At 33.3% G+C, this 17,632-nt stretch overlaps 3 protein-coding genes across 4 annotated transcripts in view; 2 read left to right on the forward strand and 1 right to left on the reverse strand.

Moving 5' to 3' along the window:
• Positions 1–16,143, forward strand: part of LOC125844868 (GDSL lipase-like) — a 20,228-nt gene extending 4,085 nt beyond the window's left edge. The window contains exons 1-5 of one of the 2 annotated variants that reach the window (XM_049524225.1): positions 13,756–14,119; positions 14,416–14,537; positions 15,115–15,324; positions 15,434–15,698; positions 15,787–16,143. In XM_049524225.1, coding sequence (XP_049380182.1) covers positions 13,852–14,119; positions 14,416–14,537; positions 15,115–15,324; positions 15,434–15,698; positions 15,787–16,043 — 1,122 coding nt within the window. In that variant the 5' untranslated portion in view covers positions 13,756–13,851 and the 3' untranslated portion in view covers positions 16,044–16,143. Of the gene's footprint in view, positions 1–13,755; positions 14,120–14,415; positions 14,538–15,114; positions 15,325–15,433; positions 15,699–15,786 lie in introns of those variants that run through there. The other variant, XM_049524226.1, reaches the window with a different exon arrangement.
• The window catches only part of LOC125844869 (immune-associated nucleotide-binding protein 9-like), a 947,253-nt gene that overhangs the window by 492,717 nt on the left and 436,904 nt on the right, over positions 1–17,632 (forward strand). The gene's annotated exons all lie outside the window — the stretch shown is intronic.
• LOC125844871 (cytosolic sulfotransferase 12-like) lies at positions 5,910–6,984 on the reverse strand. The gene has a single exon (XM_049524230.1). The coding sequence runs from the start codon at positions 6,982–6,984 to the stop codon at positions 5,998–6,000; it is 987 nt and encodes a 328-aa protein (XP_049380187.1). The 3' UTR covers positions 5,910–5,997.

The following is a 17,632-nucleotide window of genomic DNA, read 5'->3' on the forward strand; positions in this document are numbered from 1 at the left end:
TATAAACAAACATTAGACCTGAATATAACATTGACCGATTGGATAATTTTCTTAGAGCTATATTTACCCTACTTTTAAAAATATGAATTAGAGGTGCTCAAAAAGAGACATTTGCATAGAAAGGTGATAAATGATAGTAATATTAAAAAGAGGCCCGGAGATGACTTGTTGGAGCCGGTCAAATAAGGGCAAGTGTATAAATTCTTATAAAATTCAAATTCAATTAATATAAAATTGTATTAATCTAATCTAAGTTGTAAAAATACGACATATCTTGATTTTGTCGGCTCAATCGTACATGTTGATTTAGCTATAGCAAAAAATGGGGCATTAATGTCTCAAAAGTATGACGGAGAGTATCTGCATACGATTTACGATAGTTCGGGGGTATATTTATCTTTCTATATCTATGGAAAAGGGACAAATATACCCCCAGACTATCGTAAATCGTAGACAGATACCATCCGTCATACTTTTTGATACATTGATGCCCCTGCCATTCAAAACTAGAGCATTTATGCCCTTCACTCTAATGGAAGACTAAATAGGGACACGTGGCACAATCTTATCCGTCGATTCAATATTTAATAAATGTCGGGTCGGTGGATAAAATTATGACACGTGTATGTCCGTTAGTATAAAAGTATATATATATACACTCTAGTTTTTGGACAGTAGGACATCAATGTCCCAAATATATGACGAAGGATATTTGCATACGATTTACGATAATTTGGAAGTATATTTATCATTTTTCTCATATATATATATAGTTGATTATTGAAGTTGTGGAGATGTAACTTATGGTCTGTTGTGTTATTGTTTGTAGCGGAATACGCTAATTTGCCACTCGTTCCATCTTATTTCCAAATTGACAAGGAAGGATTTATTGATGGAGTCAATTTTGCTTCAAGCTTATCTGGTTCTCTCGTGGAAACCAACCGTGGTCATGTAAGTCGTATATTTTTTCTAACACATGGACAAAATGTTTTTGTGTTTTTTTCTTAGATCTACTAATTATTACTCCTGCTTGCATTTGGTGTGTGTGTTTAGCCAATTTAGGTAAGCGTTATAAGTTAAAACTATCCAAAATTCGTTGGTCGTTTCAAAAACTTTTTATGTTTTTATAAGTAATGGGCCATGATCTAAATTTAGTCAGATATCAGGTGGAAAATACAACTTTTTAATGACAAGTAAGTCAATTTTACAAATAAAAAAGGGTCGATTCAAACACTTGTTTAAAAAATAAATCACAACAAATTTTTATTATATTTATATCCAAAACATATAATTTCAGCATTTAAGATGTTACAGTATACAGCATTAACTGCCTTTAATCATATATGTTCACCTTAGCCAAATTAAGGTAAAACTAAAAATGCATTTTAAGATAACTCCCACGGTATAATTTTAGAGGCTCCAAATACTAGTTGAAAAAGAAAGAAAACAAAACAAACTCAAAGTTGATAAATTTCAATTCCCTGTATACAACTAGCTAGGGTTGGAGCTAGAGGGCCGGGGGTCAAGCCATCTTTAATTTACATAAAAATTACGTTGTATATATAGTAGAAGATGAATTTTCAGGATAAAAATCTTGCCTCGTTCTCTTAATGCAACCACCTATATATGTGTTTACTCGAACATCGCTTGAATTCACGAAAAACAGTAGCAAATATTCGTCTCTTGATTCTTCCTCTAACTGGCGGAACCCTCACATTCACACTACTCTTTCTGCTTGAGAATGACGTTGATTCTTTGGTATTTGGTAACATAGTAAAATGATCTTTTTAATTTGGTGATATTATGCATGAGGAAATGGACATTACATGTAAAAGTAGTATTCTAGTTTTTTTATATAGAGACAATAATGTAACAAGGAAATAGGAAGCTTCGTGCCACCTTCCATCACCTTAATTTACATATATTATGATGAAGTTATTAGTTGTATATATTAGTGACTCACAAAAAACGGTTTTGCTGGAAAGAAGCTAACATTTTTTGTCGTTTTACAAACTATGTTGAGTATACTCTATGTATAAATCTACACCTTACAAATAAAATAAAACACATATATAGTCTATAGAGGATAATACATGTTTTCATGTTCCAAAATGGCCTATGTTTTAGATATGTAGGACTATATATACTGTTGGATTGGATATGCTATGTTCGTTTTGTTCTTTAGATTAGATCAAGGGCCAATTTGAAGAGGAAAAAAATGGCCAAACTCTATTACTTTAGCCAAATAAAAAACTAGTTTTGAACTATTTATTTTTTCATGCAATAACAATGACCACTTATTTTACTGTGTAATTTTTAGTCCAAAATCAACTAAATTTCTTTAGAATATCATTATTTTTAGTCAAAGAAAAATATTTAATGGTCATTGCATCTTATTTCGATGCAATGATCATGTTCATTACTTTTTTATTTTGGGCCAAATTTATATTATAAAATAGAGCAACTTTCACATATAACAAACAATAAAAAGAGCTTAGTTATGACTCCTTTTTTTTTTTGTGAAATAAAAAGTTTTAGCAAAACAATAAAGTTCACTTTTTCTATTTATTACCAACTCTTCTTATTTGAACAAATATTTTCTTTTTGTACATTTACGAAATTATTTTCCTCAGTTCTTCCTTACATTCGCATCAAACATGATTTCGTGTCGAACCGAGTCTTCATCTTTAAACTTTTTATTTGATGGGACTTCAGATCTCGCTATTTTCATTTTCTAGATCACGCCTTAACCTTGTTAGATATAAAGTAAACTAACTGTTTGGAAATCTTACGACCACATATATAGTCTGCTAACGTTTTTCACTGCATTGCATTTGCTAGGACTGAATCCTAGAAAAATAGTCATCTAATGCTTAGTGGGAACAGTTAGAACAAATCTTAACCTGTAATTTTTAATTATGAAATACATGTGACTTCCATCCAGGAGTTAGGGAAATTAAGAGATTGAATAATGAAGAGGAGCCTCATATGTCAATATCCATGTAATATCATTTAAGTTTGTAATAGTCCAATATTATGAAGCTTTGTGAAACTAATTAGTATTTATATAACAAAAAATAAATATTTGTGAATATTCATGTAGCAGGCACACTAAAAACATTATTCTTAATTTTGCAGGTAATAAACCTTAAAACACAATTGAAATATTTCAAGAAGGTGAAAAAATTGTTAAATAATAAAGTGGGAGACAAGCAGTCCAAAAAACTCATCTCAAATGCTGTTTACATGTTTAGTACTGGAACAGTTGATTATGGTGAAGCTTTTCGAAGTAGCCCTGATTTAATTCACTTTCCATATCCTAAACAACAATTTGTAGAAATGGTATTATCAAATTTCACATCCGTTTTGAAGGTATATATATAAATTGCATTTGAATGTAAATATTTTTCTATATAGGGAAAAGGGTCTAAAAAATACTTCAACTTTGGCCGAAATTGCTATTACGACATCAAACTTTATGGAGAACCTTTTACCCCGCTATGTATAATAGTGTATTTTAAAGGTATATATGTGTCCACGTGGACATCATAAATATTGCATTATTATAAATAGTAACGTGTCCACGTGGGCACATATATACCTTTAAAATACACTATTAAATAGTGCAAGGGTAAAAGATTTTTTCTAAAGTTCGGTATTGTTACAACAATTTCGGTCAAAGTTCGGATATATTTCCCTTCTATATAATTAATTATTGTGACTAATATTATGTATTGTAACAGGAAATTTACAAGAAAGGAGGAAGAAAATTTGCCATATTTACTTTGATTCCCTTAGGTTGTTTTCCAGGTGCTAGGGCTTTTACCTTTCAACAAAACAAGAGTGGTGAATGCATAAATGAACTAAATGAGCTACTGAAAATGCATACTTTGGCTCTTCCGAAAACGATGAAGAAATTACAAGATGAATTAGCAGGATTTAAGTATACATTGTTTGATCTATATGAAGTAATTGATCAAAGAATCAACCATCCTTTGAAATTTGGTAAGTTTTATTTTTACTTGGCTTGAAGAGATTGATACTCACTACAACAAAAACAACTTTTAGCGACAATAAATAGAAGTGCTAACGTCTTTACCAGCATTAGTTAAGTGTCATTAGATCCAGTGTTGCTAGAGGCTTTAGGGACATATACAAAGGGTGCTAATTACAGCTAAAAATACATAGGTAGTGGCAATTAAGCTATTGATGTTGATTAATTGCCGCTAAAAATCATTTTTGATGTAATGACTCTATCCATGGATTTTCATGTGTTGTGTAGGGTTTGAAGTATCAAAGAAGGCATGTTGTGGTACAGGACCCTTTCGAGGAATTAACAGTTGTGGAGGAAAGAGGCAAGTTAAAGAGTACCAACTTTGCAAAAATCCCAAAGATTATGTATTTTTCGATGCTTCGCATCCCTCACAATCCACCTACCAACAGTCTGCTAAACTGTTATGGCATGGCGATCCGCATGTCACTAAACCTCATGGCCTAAAATCTTTTTTCGAATTTTCAGGCTAAATCCACCATAAAATTGGTGTGCACTATTATTATTTTTTTTGGGAATAAGACTATCTCTCTATAGCTTCCTCCTCCAACTTGTACGCATACATTTCTACTTCAACTCACAAACTAAAATAATACTGCATTTGCTTTTTAGAATATGGACATCTCTTGATGTAATTGTTTGCTTCAAATTAATTGCAATGAAAATAAATTTAAAAAGTACCTTTTATTCATGAATCTTATGAGTATAATTCTATTGTTTTCTTGATTCTTCTCTCCTAAATTTCTCTGCGCTTCAAGAGCCTTCAATAGTGTATTTTCATGTTGCATGATGATTTGGATCTCCTAGAGATTTATTTCGGTCATTAGAGATGTCGGGCAACACTTGTAGGTTACTANTTACTTTTTAGAATATGGACATCTCTTGATGTAATTGTTTGCTTCAAATTAATTGCAATGAAAATAAATTTTAAAAGTAACTTTTATTCATGAATCTTATGAGTATAATTCTATTGTTTTCTTGATTCTTCTCTCCTAAATTTCTCTGAGCTTCAAGTGCCTTCAATGGTGTATTTTCGTGTTGCATGATGATTTGGATCTCGTAGAAATTTATTTCGGTCATTAGAGATGTTGGGCAACACATGTAGGTTACTAAAATGGTTATAACTTTTTACTAGAAACTTGAATTGTTGTAAAATTGGTGGCGTTGGAAAGAAGATTCAAATACCTTTAATTTGATAGGTTATGGGTCATGTAACTCTTTAAATTCTACGAAAAATAATCGTTTGAAGTTGACTCAAATAGAATCTTACATCAAAACTTAATCGGTATGGAAACTTTCAACTCAACTTTTTGCTAGGGAATTCTAGTGACTTTAATTCATATCCAAATTCATTCTTGCGCTAAAAAATTGATTTTTACACATATGGGCAATTTAAGAATCATCCGGTACAATCTTATTCACAAATGAAGAATGGTTCGGGTCATAACTTAGAAATTTTTGGGGTGTTACATTAATAAGAATTTTACAATCTTTCAAGTTCTTAATATATCTGAAAATACCAAACTTCTAAGATTCAAATATTAGAAAATGATCATTTATAATCTTAATGAGGTCATGGATTACCACGCGAAGCGCGGTTTAGTTATCTAGTTATATATAATATTTGAGGCTTAAATTTTTTATTTGGCATTTATAGTAATACTAGTGGACTTAAATAATAATCTCAAAATCAAAAAGAAAAATTAAATTCCTCCAACTTGATTAACACTACTGTAGTACTAAAAAAAAGATGACTTCTTGTGAAAAAATAAAGAAATATGAATTTAATACTAAATTTGCAATAAAATTGAGTAATGAACAGTTAAAATAGTATTACAACAATCGAATTTTTGGTGTCTGTCCTTGTTACATTACTCTCAAACAAAACTACTTCAGCATTGATTTTCAAAATAAATAATTGCATTTTATAGCATATTAATGTATAATCAAACATACGAAAACTTTAATCCAGACCCTTGAAACTTTTCTTCAATGATATGATTGAGTTTATCGATCATCTCTATAGTAAAATAATTCTTCCAATCTCCAATTTCTCCTCTACGAAAGAACACTTTATATGGCTCTCCAGTTGAAAACTTTCCATTTGTATTCACCTCCAAATTTCTCAAATTCTCAAAGCTACACATTTTTAATATCTCATCCACCACTCCTGAATTTTCTTCCTCTATGGAAAATGGACATTCCAAGAATTCAGCCAAGCGTTTAAGCTGAATTTTTGGTTTCTTTTTAATTTCTTCATACATTAAGAAAAGTATTTTGTTAGGATTTTCTAAGCTTTGTTTCCAATAATCCAACACGTGATTCCAAAATGGACCATAAAGGCTCACCCCCTTACAAAAAAGATCAAACATTTCTTCAATGGAATTAGTATCTTTGTGATGAAGTAATAAATTGTTTGCAAAATGCCACATAGAAATAAAAGTGTCCCTAGGATTCCTACATAAGTAAACAAGTTTGGTTTTTGAATCCTGGACTGATTTTGGCAATGAAGCAAAGGGCACATGAGTTGCCAAGAGTCTAGGTGAAGTGAAGGTTGAAAAATCAATGACTTGACCATCAATATAGAGTGTATGCTCTAAGAATGGAACAAGAACATGAGGGTTCTCGACAAGTAAAGGGTGATTAGGTTCAAAAAGAGGATGTTTCACCCGATTCACTAGAGCAAATAAAAGTGATTTTAACCAAGTACTTCCTGATTTTGGAGTTGTAACAAGAATGATATCACTATCTTGAGCTTGAAATTGTTGTTGACATGCAATCACACCTTGAAGAAATTTTAGTGATGTCCAAAAACCTTGATAATTGTAGACTGATCTAACCCATCCTTTTTCTTTTGGTAGGATAGAGAGCAATTTCTTACACTCTTCACTTAGGTTATCCTCTTCTAAATATTCGGGAAGAGAAGTTGTCATGATTTTGCGGATTGAATGTTTTCTTCAAGTTTAGGGCTTTTATAACAGATATGCATGAATAATACACTTACTAACCATGTGAATGTTTAGTCATACACTTCATGTGAGCTCACCACTTCACATTTTTCATGTCTTTCTATTAGTAATAATTACTTTGATTCACTTATTTGATTTATCAAAAGATTTTTATTAACGTGACTGTGTCAGAATAGTTAGCGAAGCAATCAAAACTCATATTAATTTCAAGATGAATTTTTTGGTATTTATTAGATCACTATTCTTCAATTTCTAATTATGAATGGATAGTTAATGTTAAGGATAAAATTTACAGAAAAATTGTCTCTATCTAGTATGCTTGTCACGATCCAAAGAACACCTTAAACGTGACATGGCGTATAAGGCCTCGAGAGGCCCTACACAAGCCATTTAGCATATATCAAACAAGATAATAGAAGTAAAGTGTTCAAAAGAGATAGTCATTTATCATAAAGAGTTTGACAAAAGTGGAAGTACTTAATACTACTTTTGACTGGTTCTTGAATTTGATTGAGATTGTCAAATCATATGAACACGTGACATCATCTTGTGGTCTTGAAGTTGATTGGGATGTCAAGTTATCAACTTGACACGTGACATGAAATTGGACGTCGAGATAAAATGGATCTAGAACTTAAATGTCACAGTCCAAAATTGGATCATGATGACACCTACCATAAACTTCAGTATGCAAGACAAACAAGCAATAGATATATCTAGAATATAAATACGTGGGAGAAAATAAACATAGAATAGGATCATAATGTAGATATGTATATAATGTTAAAAAAAAATATATACAAAAATGGGTCCAAAAGTGACCAAGAAAGACAAATATATATGAGAACTAAACCCTGAATCTGGTGTCACCGGTACAAGATCATCTAAGTACAGAAAAAAGACTATATAAAAAAGAAATTCTAATCAAAATATAAAATAAACAGATAATATAAAATACTATGATATCACCATCTTGAGGCAAAGGGATGTTGAGGCAACGCAAATGACTTGAGTTACTGAAGGACTATGATATCACCATCTTGTATCATCCGAAGAAGGCCAATGTGGTGGCCAATACTTTAAGTAGAAAGACTTATAGTATGGAGAGTCTTGATGTTATCAGTGTTGAGGAGAGACCATTGGCTAGAAATAATCAAAGGTTACAACAGTTTGTCTGTTTGCAACTTTCTGAGGAGAGTGGTGGTTTGATTACTTTCAAAGAGGCTTGATCTTTCTTAATTGAGCAGATCCAAAAAGGCCAGTTTGATGATGAGAAGTTGTGTCTCATTCAAGACAAAGTGTTAAGTATGGAAGCAAATGAGGCTATCCTTGATTTTAAGGGTGTCTTAATGGTTGGAGGTAGGATTTGTGTGCCCAAGGAAGGCGAGTTAATTAGATTGATTCTTGAGGAGGCTCATTGTTCTCGATATTCCATCCATCCTGGATTAGTGAATATGTATCATGATCTGAGTCAGCAAAATTAGTGGTGTGGTATGAAGTGGGATATTTCAGATTTTGTGTTTTAGATTCTTGACTTTCCAATAGGTCAAGTGTGAGCGCCACCGATCTGAGGTATGTCGCAGAGCATACCTATTCCTACTTCGAAGTGGGAACAGATCACCATGAATTTTGTTGTAGGTTTGCCTACAACCGTGAATGGTTATAACTTTATTTGGGTGGTCGTCAATAGGCTGACCAAGTCCACCCATGTCATCCCAGTTCCGGTAAAGTATACGACGGAAAAATTAGCCCAATTTTACCTCAGTCACATAGTCTGACTTCATGGTATGCCTATTTCCATTGTCTTTGATCGAGGTGCACTATTCACTTCCCACTTTTGGAGGGCCTTACAATATGATTTGAGTAGTTGGTGTTATATGAGTACAATGTTTCACCCTTAGACAAATGGGCAGTTCGAGCGGACGATTCAAGTGTTTGAGGACATGATTCGAGCATATGTGATTGACTTTGGTGCTCGACGGGATCAACACCTGCCCTTAGTAGAGTTTTCCTATAATAACAGTCATCACTCCAGTATTTAGATGGCCCAATTTGAGACATTATATGGCAGATGGTGTAGATATCTGATTGGTTGATTTAATTCGGTTGAGATGGACTCTTTAGACACAGACTTGCTTAGATATGCCATGGAGCAGATCCGTATGATTCTGGGTAGACTGCCAGAGAAGACATAAGAGTTATACAGACCAAAGAGTTCAAGCCTTAGTATTTATAGAGGGTTATCATGGCTTCGAATTTCACCCATGAAAGGTGTGATGAGGTTCAAGAAGGGCAAGCTTAGCCCTAGATTCATTGGCCCTTTTGAGTTTTTGAGCCGAGTGGGCGAGGTGCCTATAAGCAGGCCTTTCCTCCTAGCTTGTCAGTTGTGCATTATGTGTTTCATGTCTCCATGCTTCGAAGTATAGTTAGATGAGTCTCATGTACATTCGCTTGATTCGGTAGTGTAGGGGCTAGACTTGTCATTTGAGAAGAAGCATATATCCATTTTGGATAGGCAGGTTTGAAAACTTAGGACCATAGAGATTGCTTTAGTTAAGTTGTAGTGGAAGCACCGTCCAGTTAGAGTGGCAACTTGGGAGACGGAGATAGATATACGGGCTAAATATCCCTAATTTTTCGAGGTTTCATTTATTTCCTTTTACTTTATGTTCGAGAAAGAACATGGTTTTAATAATATATAATGTAATAACTCGATTGGTCATTTTTAAAAAATTTCTATTTCACTCCTCCCAGTGATTGCCCCGAGTCATTTCTGGTTAGTTTGTGAAATCGATTTTGAGTAAAAAGTTATGAATTGTGGAAATTTTAGAGTTTTGAAAAGCTAAAGTTGTTAAAAAATAGTTTTTGGTTTATTTTGAAGTTTCGAGTCTGAGAATAGAATTCTGTCAATTCCATCAGTCCTGAAATATGGAATTTTTTGTATGAGTGTCGTCGATTTAAGATTCAGAGTCTTTTCATGGATTTGAGATCTTGAATTGAATTTTTTTGAGAATTTAGCCTTTGGGTTGATTTTAGCCAACATTCAGAGTTTGGATGCTCGAATTTGATTTCTGATAGTTCTATTAGAATTGGGGGGATGCTTTTAGGTTTCATAAGATTTGGGGGATGATTTTAGGCTCCATTAATTTGTTGGGATGATTTTTGGCCTAGAAGAGGTCTTGGTTGAATTTTAAGAGGGCACGAGCTTGATTTAGCCTTTTTAGGCGTTATGTTTGTTTCCTATGACTTTAATCCATTTTAGATCAAGGACCTCAAATTCGTATTTCGATGGTTCCATTGAGTCTGGAACGTCGAGATTAGTTGAGTAGCATATTGGGTTTGTATGTGTGGGGTTCTGAACAAATCTCAAGGCTTCATTCGTAAATATTTGTGTTGCGTGATAGTTGTTGATGACTGCAGTCCTCACGCTCGCGAAGGGTCTTTGCTTTCGCGAGGCTCACATTAGCTAAGAATGGCTCACGTTCGCGAAGGGTCAGGAGGGCTAACCTTCGCTTTCATGAAGGCCTCGTCGCTTTTGCGACCTTGGCTTTAGCGAATGGACAACTCGCGAAAGCGATGCTGGTCGATTATATGGGGTTCACTTTCGCGACTAAGCCTTCGCTTTTGCGAAGCTCGTGTTAGTGAGCTTGGGCTTGCGAAAACGAGATCTACAAGGGTTTTGGTTTGAAATTGCGAGGTTTATTTCCCATTTTTCATTTTATGAGCTTTGAGAACTCTTGTGGAGCGATTTCAAAGAAATTTTTGTGCTGATTCTTTTGTGTAAGTCTCTGTGAACCTAAACCTCTGATTACCTATTATCATTGTGGTTTTTAACATCAAATTAAAGATTTTGAATGACAATGTTTGGAGAATTTTCAAGAACTTGGGGTTTTGACTAAAATAGTGATTTTGGGGTNCTTCATTATTTTAACAAGTTATTAATGCATAAAATTCGTGTGAGGCTCTACTTTATCCTACTTTATTTTGAGGGGTGTTACATGTTAATTCCATTGTTTGACTAGATTGTGTTGATTTGAATATTGTTCGGAATGGAAAAGCTTAAGTCTTGGATTGATTTGTGATTGATTAAGGCAAGTGGACTTTTAGACCTTGTTAAAACTTGTAGAATCTTGAATCCTCCTTGTTGTTTGAGTTTGGGAGTAATGGGAATGAGATGATGGGTTAATTGATCAAATTGAATAAACTTAATGATAGAAATGAGGTTAAAGAAAGAGGCAATGTGTTGATAATATTATATTGAGTTCTGTGAATTGCCTTGAGTGTTGATATTGAATTGGTGGTTGATGTATACTTTGATACTATTGTTGTGGATGTGAATTACTTGAATTTTTCATTTCCTCATTATTGTGTGAACGCCCATCTATTTGCATCGGTTCTGGAAAACTATGATGAGATGTATTGTAATTATACCGAGGTCATTACCAGTGAGTGTTATTGATGACGAGGTCATTGTCGGTAAGTGTTATTGATGTCGAGGTCATTATTGGTAAGTGTTATTGATGTCGAGGTCATTCTTGGTGAGTGTTATTGATGCCGAGGTCATTATCAATGAGTGTTATTGATGCCAAGGTCATCGCACGAGTGTAATTGATGCCAAGGTCATTGCGAGCGAGTTTTATTGATGTCGAAGTCATTATCGACAAGTGTTATTGATGATGAGGTCATTGCCAGCAGATGCATGGACTATAGGTGTTCCCTATAAGTCCCGATTGATATTGTGATAGATAAACTTGATTATTATGACCGATGACTTGATACTCGTGATTGATAAACGTGATACTTGAGATTGATGAAGCTGACTTTGATACTTGTGATTGATGACCTTGACACTTGTGATTTAATGAAATATAACTGGTGGACTGTTATATGAAACCTTGTGAGTTGTATATCGTAAATTGTTAGGTTGGGTTGATTTTTGTGCAGGTTATAGTTGTGGCGGTTCGATTGGGATGGAAGGAGTTCTCATTTTTTTTATATCTGGTTTTACCTTGTGCTTAGTGAATTTCTTGTTGGGTACCATGTTGTTTGGTACTCACTCCTTGCTTCTGCACTTGTGTGGGTTCCTAGCCCGGATCTATGTGATTATCCTCCTTCTGTCTACTTCCAAGTTTTTATAGTGGATACTTGAGATGTAGCTACTTGTCATCCCGGCAGACCCTCTTGTTCCTTACTTATGTTTCGTTCCATTCGAGAGATAAAGACATTGAGACTTGTATTTATCTTTCAAACTCTATTTATTATACATTAGTGGCTTGTACACATGACAACTAGATTTTGGGGTTGTTTTTAAAAATACCAAGTATTTTCATGCTTATGTTATTATTAGTTTATTCCCACATTTTTCTTTGGTATTGTTGGGTTTTAGGTTGACTTGTCTTGGTGGGATCAGACGAGTTCCATCACGTCTAGTTTTGAATCGTGATAGATATATTTAATTCCATGAAGAAATATTTTTAAGTATCCTAATCTTGATTTACTTAAATTTGATGATGCTTATAAGATAAGAAAGGTGGCTAGTGACCTATTATAAAACTAGAATTCATGTTCGTAGGAATCCTCAATAGGGACGGGCATACCCTTTGGGCTCTATATTATCAGATACATTCGGTTAAGGCTATTCATTTCAATAATTCTAACCCACATTATTATTTTTAAAATAAGACTAAGATTTTAGTTATGTATTGTTGATGTCCAGTCCACTGCCGACTCAATGCTTATAAAAATAAGGCATATGTCTTAGGTCCCAATTTTAGGGGCCTCAATTTTTACTAAGAATAAGTTATGTGTTAATTTTTTTCATAAAAAAAAATTAATTATTCCTGATAAAAGTATATTTTTTAAAGAAATTATAGTATTTCATTTTATTTGAACTCATTTAAATAGAAGAAATCAAAAAAACTGTTGCTTTGTCTTGTTACATTACTCTATGATAAGTTAGAGTAATACTCGGTCAAAAATATGAATCAATAGTCAACTGCAAGCCTATTTGGATTGATTTATTTTAGGTGTTTTTAAGAGAAAAAAGTTTCACCATCCAAGAGTCAATGACCCGAATCACTTTCGAATGCCTTGAAACCCGAATCAAATATTGAATGCCCCGAAACCTGAATCAACTGTCAAACCAAGTCAACAATTATCATAGAGATTTATCAGGATTTGATTTCAAGCTTGATAAATGTTGACTTTGGTCAAACCTTAAAAGCTCATCCGATATTCTTTTGATCACCTAAAAAGGCCAGTACCGGTCAAATAATATACAAAAGCTATAAAAAAAACACTTAAAAAACTCAAAATGACGATAAGGATAGTTACCATATAAATACCATCATTTGAAATTTAAGAAAATGAATTTTCTCATGATCATAATAGAAACTATTAGGATTTTCACCTAAAATCTATCTTTGTATTTAAGGAATAAATAAAGGGAGCTTCGGTAAAAATAAAACCATTTGTATTTAAGGAATAAATAAAGGGAGCTTCGGTAAAAATAAAACCATGTATTTCTCCTATACTTGTATTATAGATTAAATTATAAATACTACAATAATCAATTGATTTGCTGGCATACTCTTGTCTTCTAGTGGAGTAATAATTTATTTATATTTTTCGATATTTTTTGTATCCCCCAGGTCAACTATATATTTTCTTAAGACGACTTAATAATAAAATAATACAGAAAGCTCAGTTACTCTTAATTATTTAGTTCAAAAAATCAGTAGAATAAAAAAATTCAAGAAACTAAAGCTACACATCTCTTGTTTATTTCAAGTAGCTAGAATTATATTGCAGTTGCAAAAATTAGAGTTGATAATGATGGGTTTAATCATCCTCATCATTTGGTTTTCTCTAATAATTGGCATACCATTTGGGTGTTTTGGCAGCTACGAGAGAACATTATCATCAGTTCAAAAACAAAAAGCCCTCTTTGTGTTTGGTGATTCTCTCTTTGATCCTGGGAATAACAACTACATCAACACTACTACTCAATTCCAAGCTAATTGGTCGCCTTATGGTGAATCATTCTTCAACCCTCCTACTGGCAGATTTTGTGATGGTCGTATCATTCCTGATTTTATTGGTAAGTTACATCGATCGCTGATCTACTCTTAACAAAGATATTGAGTTTGTATGTATGAGAAATATATGGTAGTAGATATGACATAGAAATCTTTCTAAGGACAGCTCTATTAGTTGAGTGATGAGTGATTATATTTGAGAAATCAGCTCGATTTTAGTGTTACACAAAATTTCAATAGAATTGTTTTATGATATATATTGTAAAGATAAAAGTAGGTTAAAATTGTTATAATTATGTATGTTTATGAATATCATCATATGGAATATAAGTTAATTGGTTTTATTGTTTTCAATTAGCTGAATATGCTGAGCTTCCACTGGTTCCATCTTATTTTGAGATTGGAAAAGACCATTTTGTCCATGGAGTGAATTTTGCATCAGGTGGAGCTGGCTGTCTAGTTGAAACTTTTCGTGGCTTTGTAAGTCATTTTTCTATTTTAATTCTTCCTTGCACCAGATTCTTTGTAAAAAATAATAGAAGAATGAAATTATACTAGTGAAATCAAATCGAGACATGAACATCCATAGTTAGATAAGAAATAAATAAAAGGTCATATTATTATGGCACTGTCTAATAAAGGCGGCTCCATAACCAGTGATTAAAGGATGAATGGGGTCAGCTCAGGTCAGGTCATTGGGCTTATTATGAGCTAGGCCCAGATAGTGACTCTTCAAAAATATCTCTTGACGTTTTAACTCATTGGTAATTCTAAGTCCTAATAATTATTATGTAAGTACCCCAATAATATAACCTAGACTAGAAACCGTTCTAAGTATAAAACTGAGGTGTCACAATTTCTCTAAATTTTGGGTGTGCCTGAAAAATTATATTTAACTGTATCACGTCAAATAAAAATAAACAAAAATATCTTCTTACGTGAGTGAATTTTTAATCACCTTAACAATTTTAACTGTCAACATAGTAGATGTAGTCCTCTTTAAACTAGAAAAAGCTATCATCACTAAGAAACTAATTTTATTTTTTTGAAATTGCAGGTTATTGACCTTAAAACACAATTGAAATATTTCAAAAAAGTTACCAAAGATTTGAAGAACAAGTTTGGAAGAAAAAAGTCTAAACAACTCCTCTCCAATGCTGTATACATATTTAGTGCAGGAAATAATGATTACTTCAATTTTGACGCAACATATCCAAAACATGAATACGCAAACATGGTAATCGGCAATTTGACATCTGTTATCAAGGTACTTACATTTTAATGGCACTGAGGAATTAAAAGTAATAAATTACTATTTTGTTAGTTTTCTAAACAAAACATCTATTTTTATTATATGTTAAATTTGTTTGGAACAGGGAATATACAAGGAAGGAGGGAGAAAATTTGTGATCCTTAGTTTGGGTCCTTTGGGTTGTACACCAGGTTCTAGGGCTCTTAATTTCCAACAAGGAAATAAAAGTGGCAACTGCATACAACAACTCACAACCCTTGCAAAAATACACAATTCAGCTTTGCCTAAAATGCTAAAGCAACTAGAGCAAAAGTTACCTGGATTTAAGTATTCCTTATTTGATTTTTTCAAAGTTGCTACTGAAAGAATTAACAATCCTTCAAAATATGGTAAGTTCCTCTTCCTCTACTCTTCCTTTTGGAGTACAATTATAATTTTGAAGGTACTCTTCTAACATGCATGTATATATTTGCCTAGGCTTTAAAACATCAAAAACAGCTTGTTGTGGGACGGGTCCATTCAGAGGAATCTATAGTTGTGGAGGGAAGAGACAAGTAAAAGAGTACAAGTTATGCAAAAATGTAAAGGATTACCTATTTTTCGACTCTGGTCATCTCACAGAAATGGTATACAAACAAGTTGCTGAATTACTATGGAATGGCACTGTGGATGTTATTCAGCCTTACAACTTGAAGTCATTTTTCCATCTACCAGCATATCTTATAATTGAATAAACAACAATTCTGTAAACATATATGATGCTTGAGATGTAGAACTTGTCATTGTATGAATGTGAAATTGGAGAATGCTCTGAATTCATGCAAATAAATTCCCTATTGTCTCTCATTCTTCAATTTTTATGGTCATCGATCAGTCATAGACGAGTCCTTTTGATCATAGTCATAGACTAGTCTAGGTTTATTATGCCAATTGCAGAATATATTATAGTAAGTGGTTAATCCACACTTGCTAATGCAAACTTGACCTGTGACACCGAGGCCAAAAATTGACAACAGAGGAATAAATCACAAAAGGTGAGAAGATCTATATAACAAGAGTAAAGTATAAGGTCAAAACACATGTGTTTAGTGGTAGCAATATCATACCAAAATTCAATGACACAAGCATGGGGAAGGGGTGAAAAAGTAACTTGACATGAAAACAACAATTTGATAGCACATCTTTACAAGGGTAGACAAAATCACAGGATACAAGTTCAGCACTTCTGTCCTTATATACCTATGATAGACATTATTTAACCACTGTTCGACATTGAAGAAACATTCAAGTTCTATCTTAGTATCTCGAACAATCCACTCATTCCCCAAGGGTAGCTACACTAGAAACCGGCATTGACGGTTGAGACTCCTTATAAATGGGATTTCAAGGAAAGTTATTATGCTAAAACTTTCCCCTTGTGCTTGCAAAATCAGGCGGAAAAGTTTTTGGCAAAACAATTTTCAAGTTTTAATGGCGTTTGTTTGATAGTGTTTGCATATCAAACAAACAAAACTGTCTTGAGAAAGTTTTTGGCTAAGGACTTCTTCACCCACTCTTCCTTCCAAACACTGGTGCAATTTGGCCCAAAACTAACATAAGCTTCTTACAACAGTTACTTTAAGCAATACTGAGAGCTTCTTTTTAAAAGAAAATCTAATAAAATTGACTGTTTTCCTTTTCTTTTAGACTGATTTATCTTCCAGTACTGCTATAATTCAACAACAAAGTATGCATTAGAAAGTGGTCTTTATGAGCTTCTGAGTAACACGACACAATCACTGCATTCAAATAATGATTAAGGAAGCTTCTCAATGCTCACACACGTCCGAGCTGAGAGAAGATACTCTCCCAAGATAAACACAAGCCTTCATCCACCTTTCTGCCTACAACATTGCAGAAGAGAAGCCCCAAGTCAATTAGCAGCAGTACTATCATATGACAGAAAGCAGATTTGAGTTTTTAGCCAAAAAAGGAACATAGAGTCATGATTGAGATATGCATTCATACAATCAATAGTTTAGGAAAGGAGGCAAAATGTCCAAGATTTTCATGTCTTCCATTTTCAGTTCTAAATGATTTCTAAAGTCTGACAGCAACCAAAAGATGACCTAGGAGTAATATCCTTGCTTGGAGAAACAAAGATGATTTTAGCAAATATACTGAATGTCCAGCTATCATCCCAATGATGTAATTCAAATAAAGTGTTTCATGTTAATTAAGAGGCAGCATTCACTATAACCGATTGTGGAAAGAGAAAACTATAACTACTGGTATCCACACTGTCACTGTGCAAATCTAACTGGTGTATATGATTCTAATAGTT

Source organism: Solanum stenotomum, chromosome 11 (assembly GCF_019186545.1).
Source record: "Solanum stenotomum isolate F172 chromosome 11, ASM1918654v1, whole genome shotgun sequence".
In the NCBI taxonomy this organism is placed as follows: Eukaryota; Viridiplantae; Streptophyta; class Magnoliopsida; order Solanales; family Solanaceae; genus Solanum; species Solanum stenotomum.

Bases quoted from the DNA above. Each gene is read 5' to 3' on its own strand.
- LOC125844871 (XM_049524230.1), bottom strand. From the start codon at position 6,984: ATGACAACTTCTCTTCCCGAATATTTAGAAGAGGATAACCTAAGTGAA.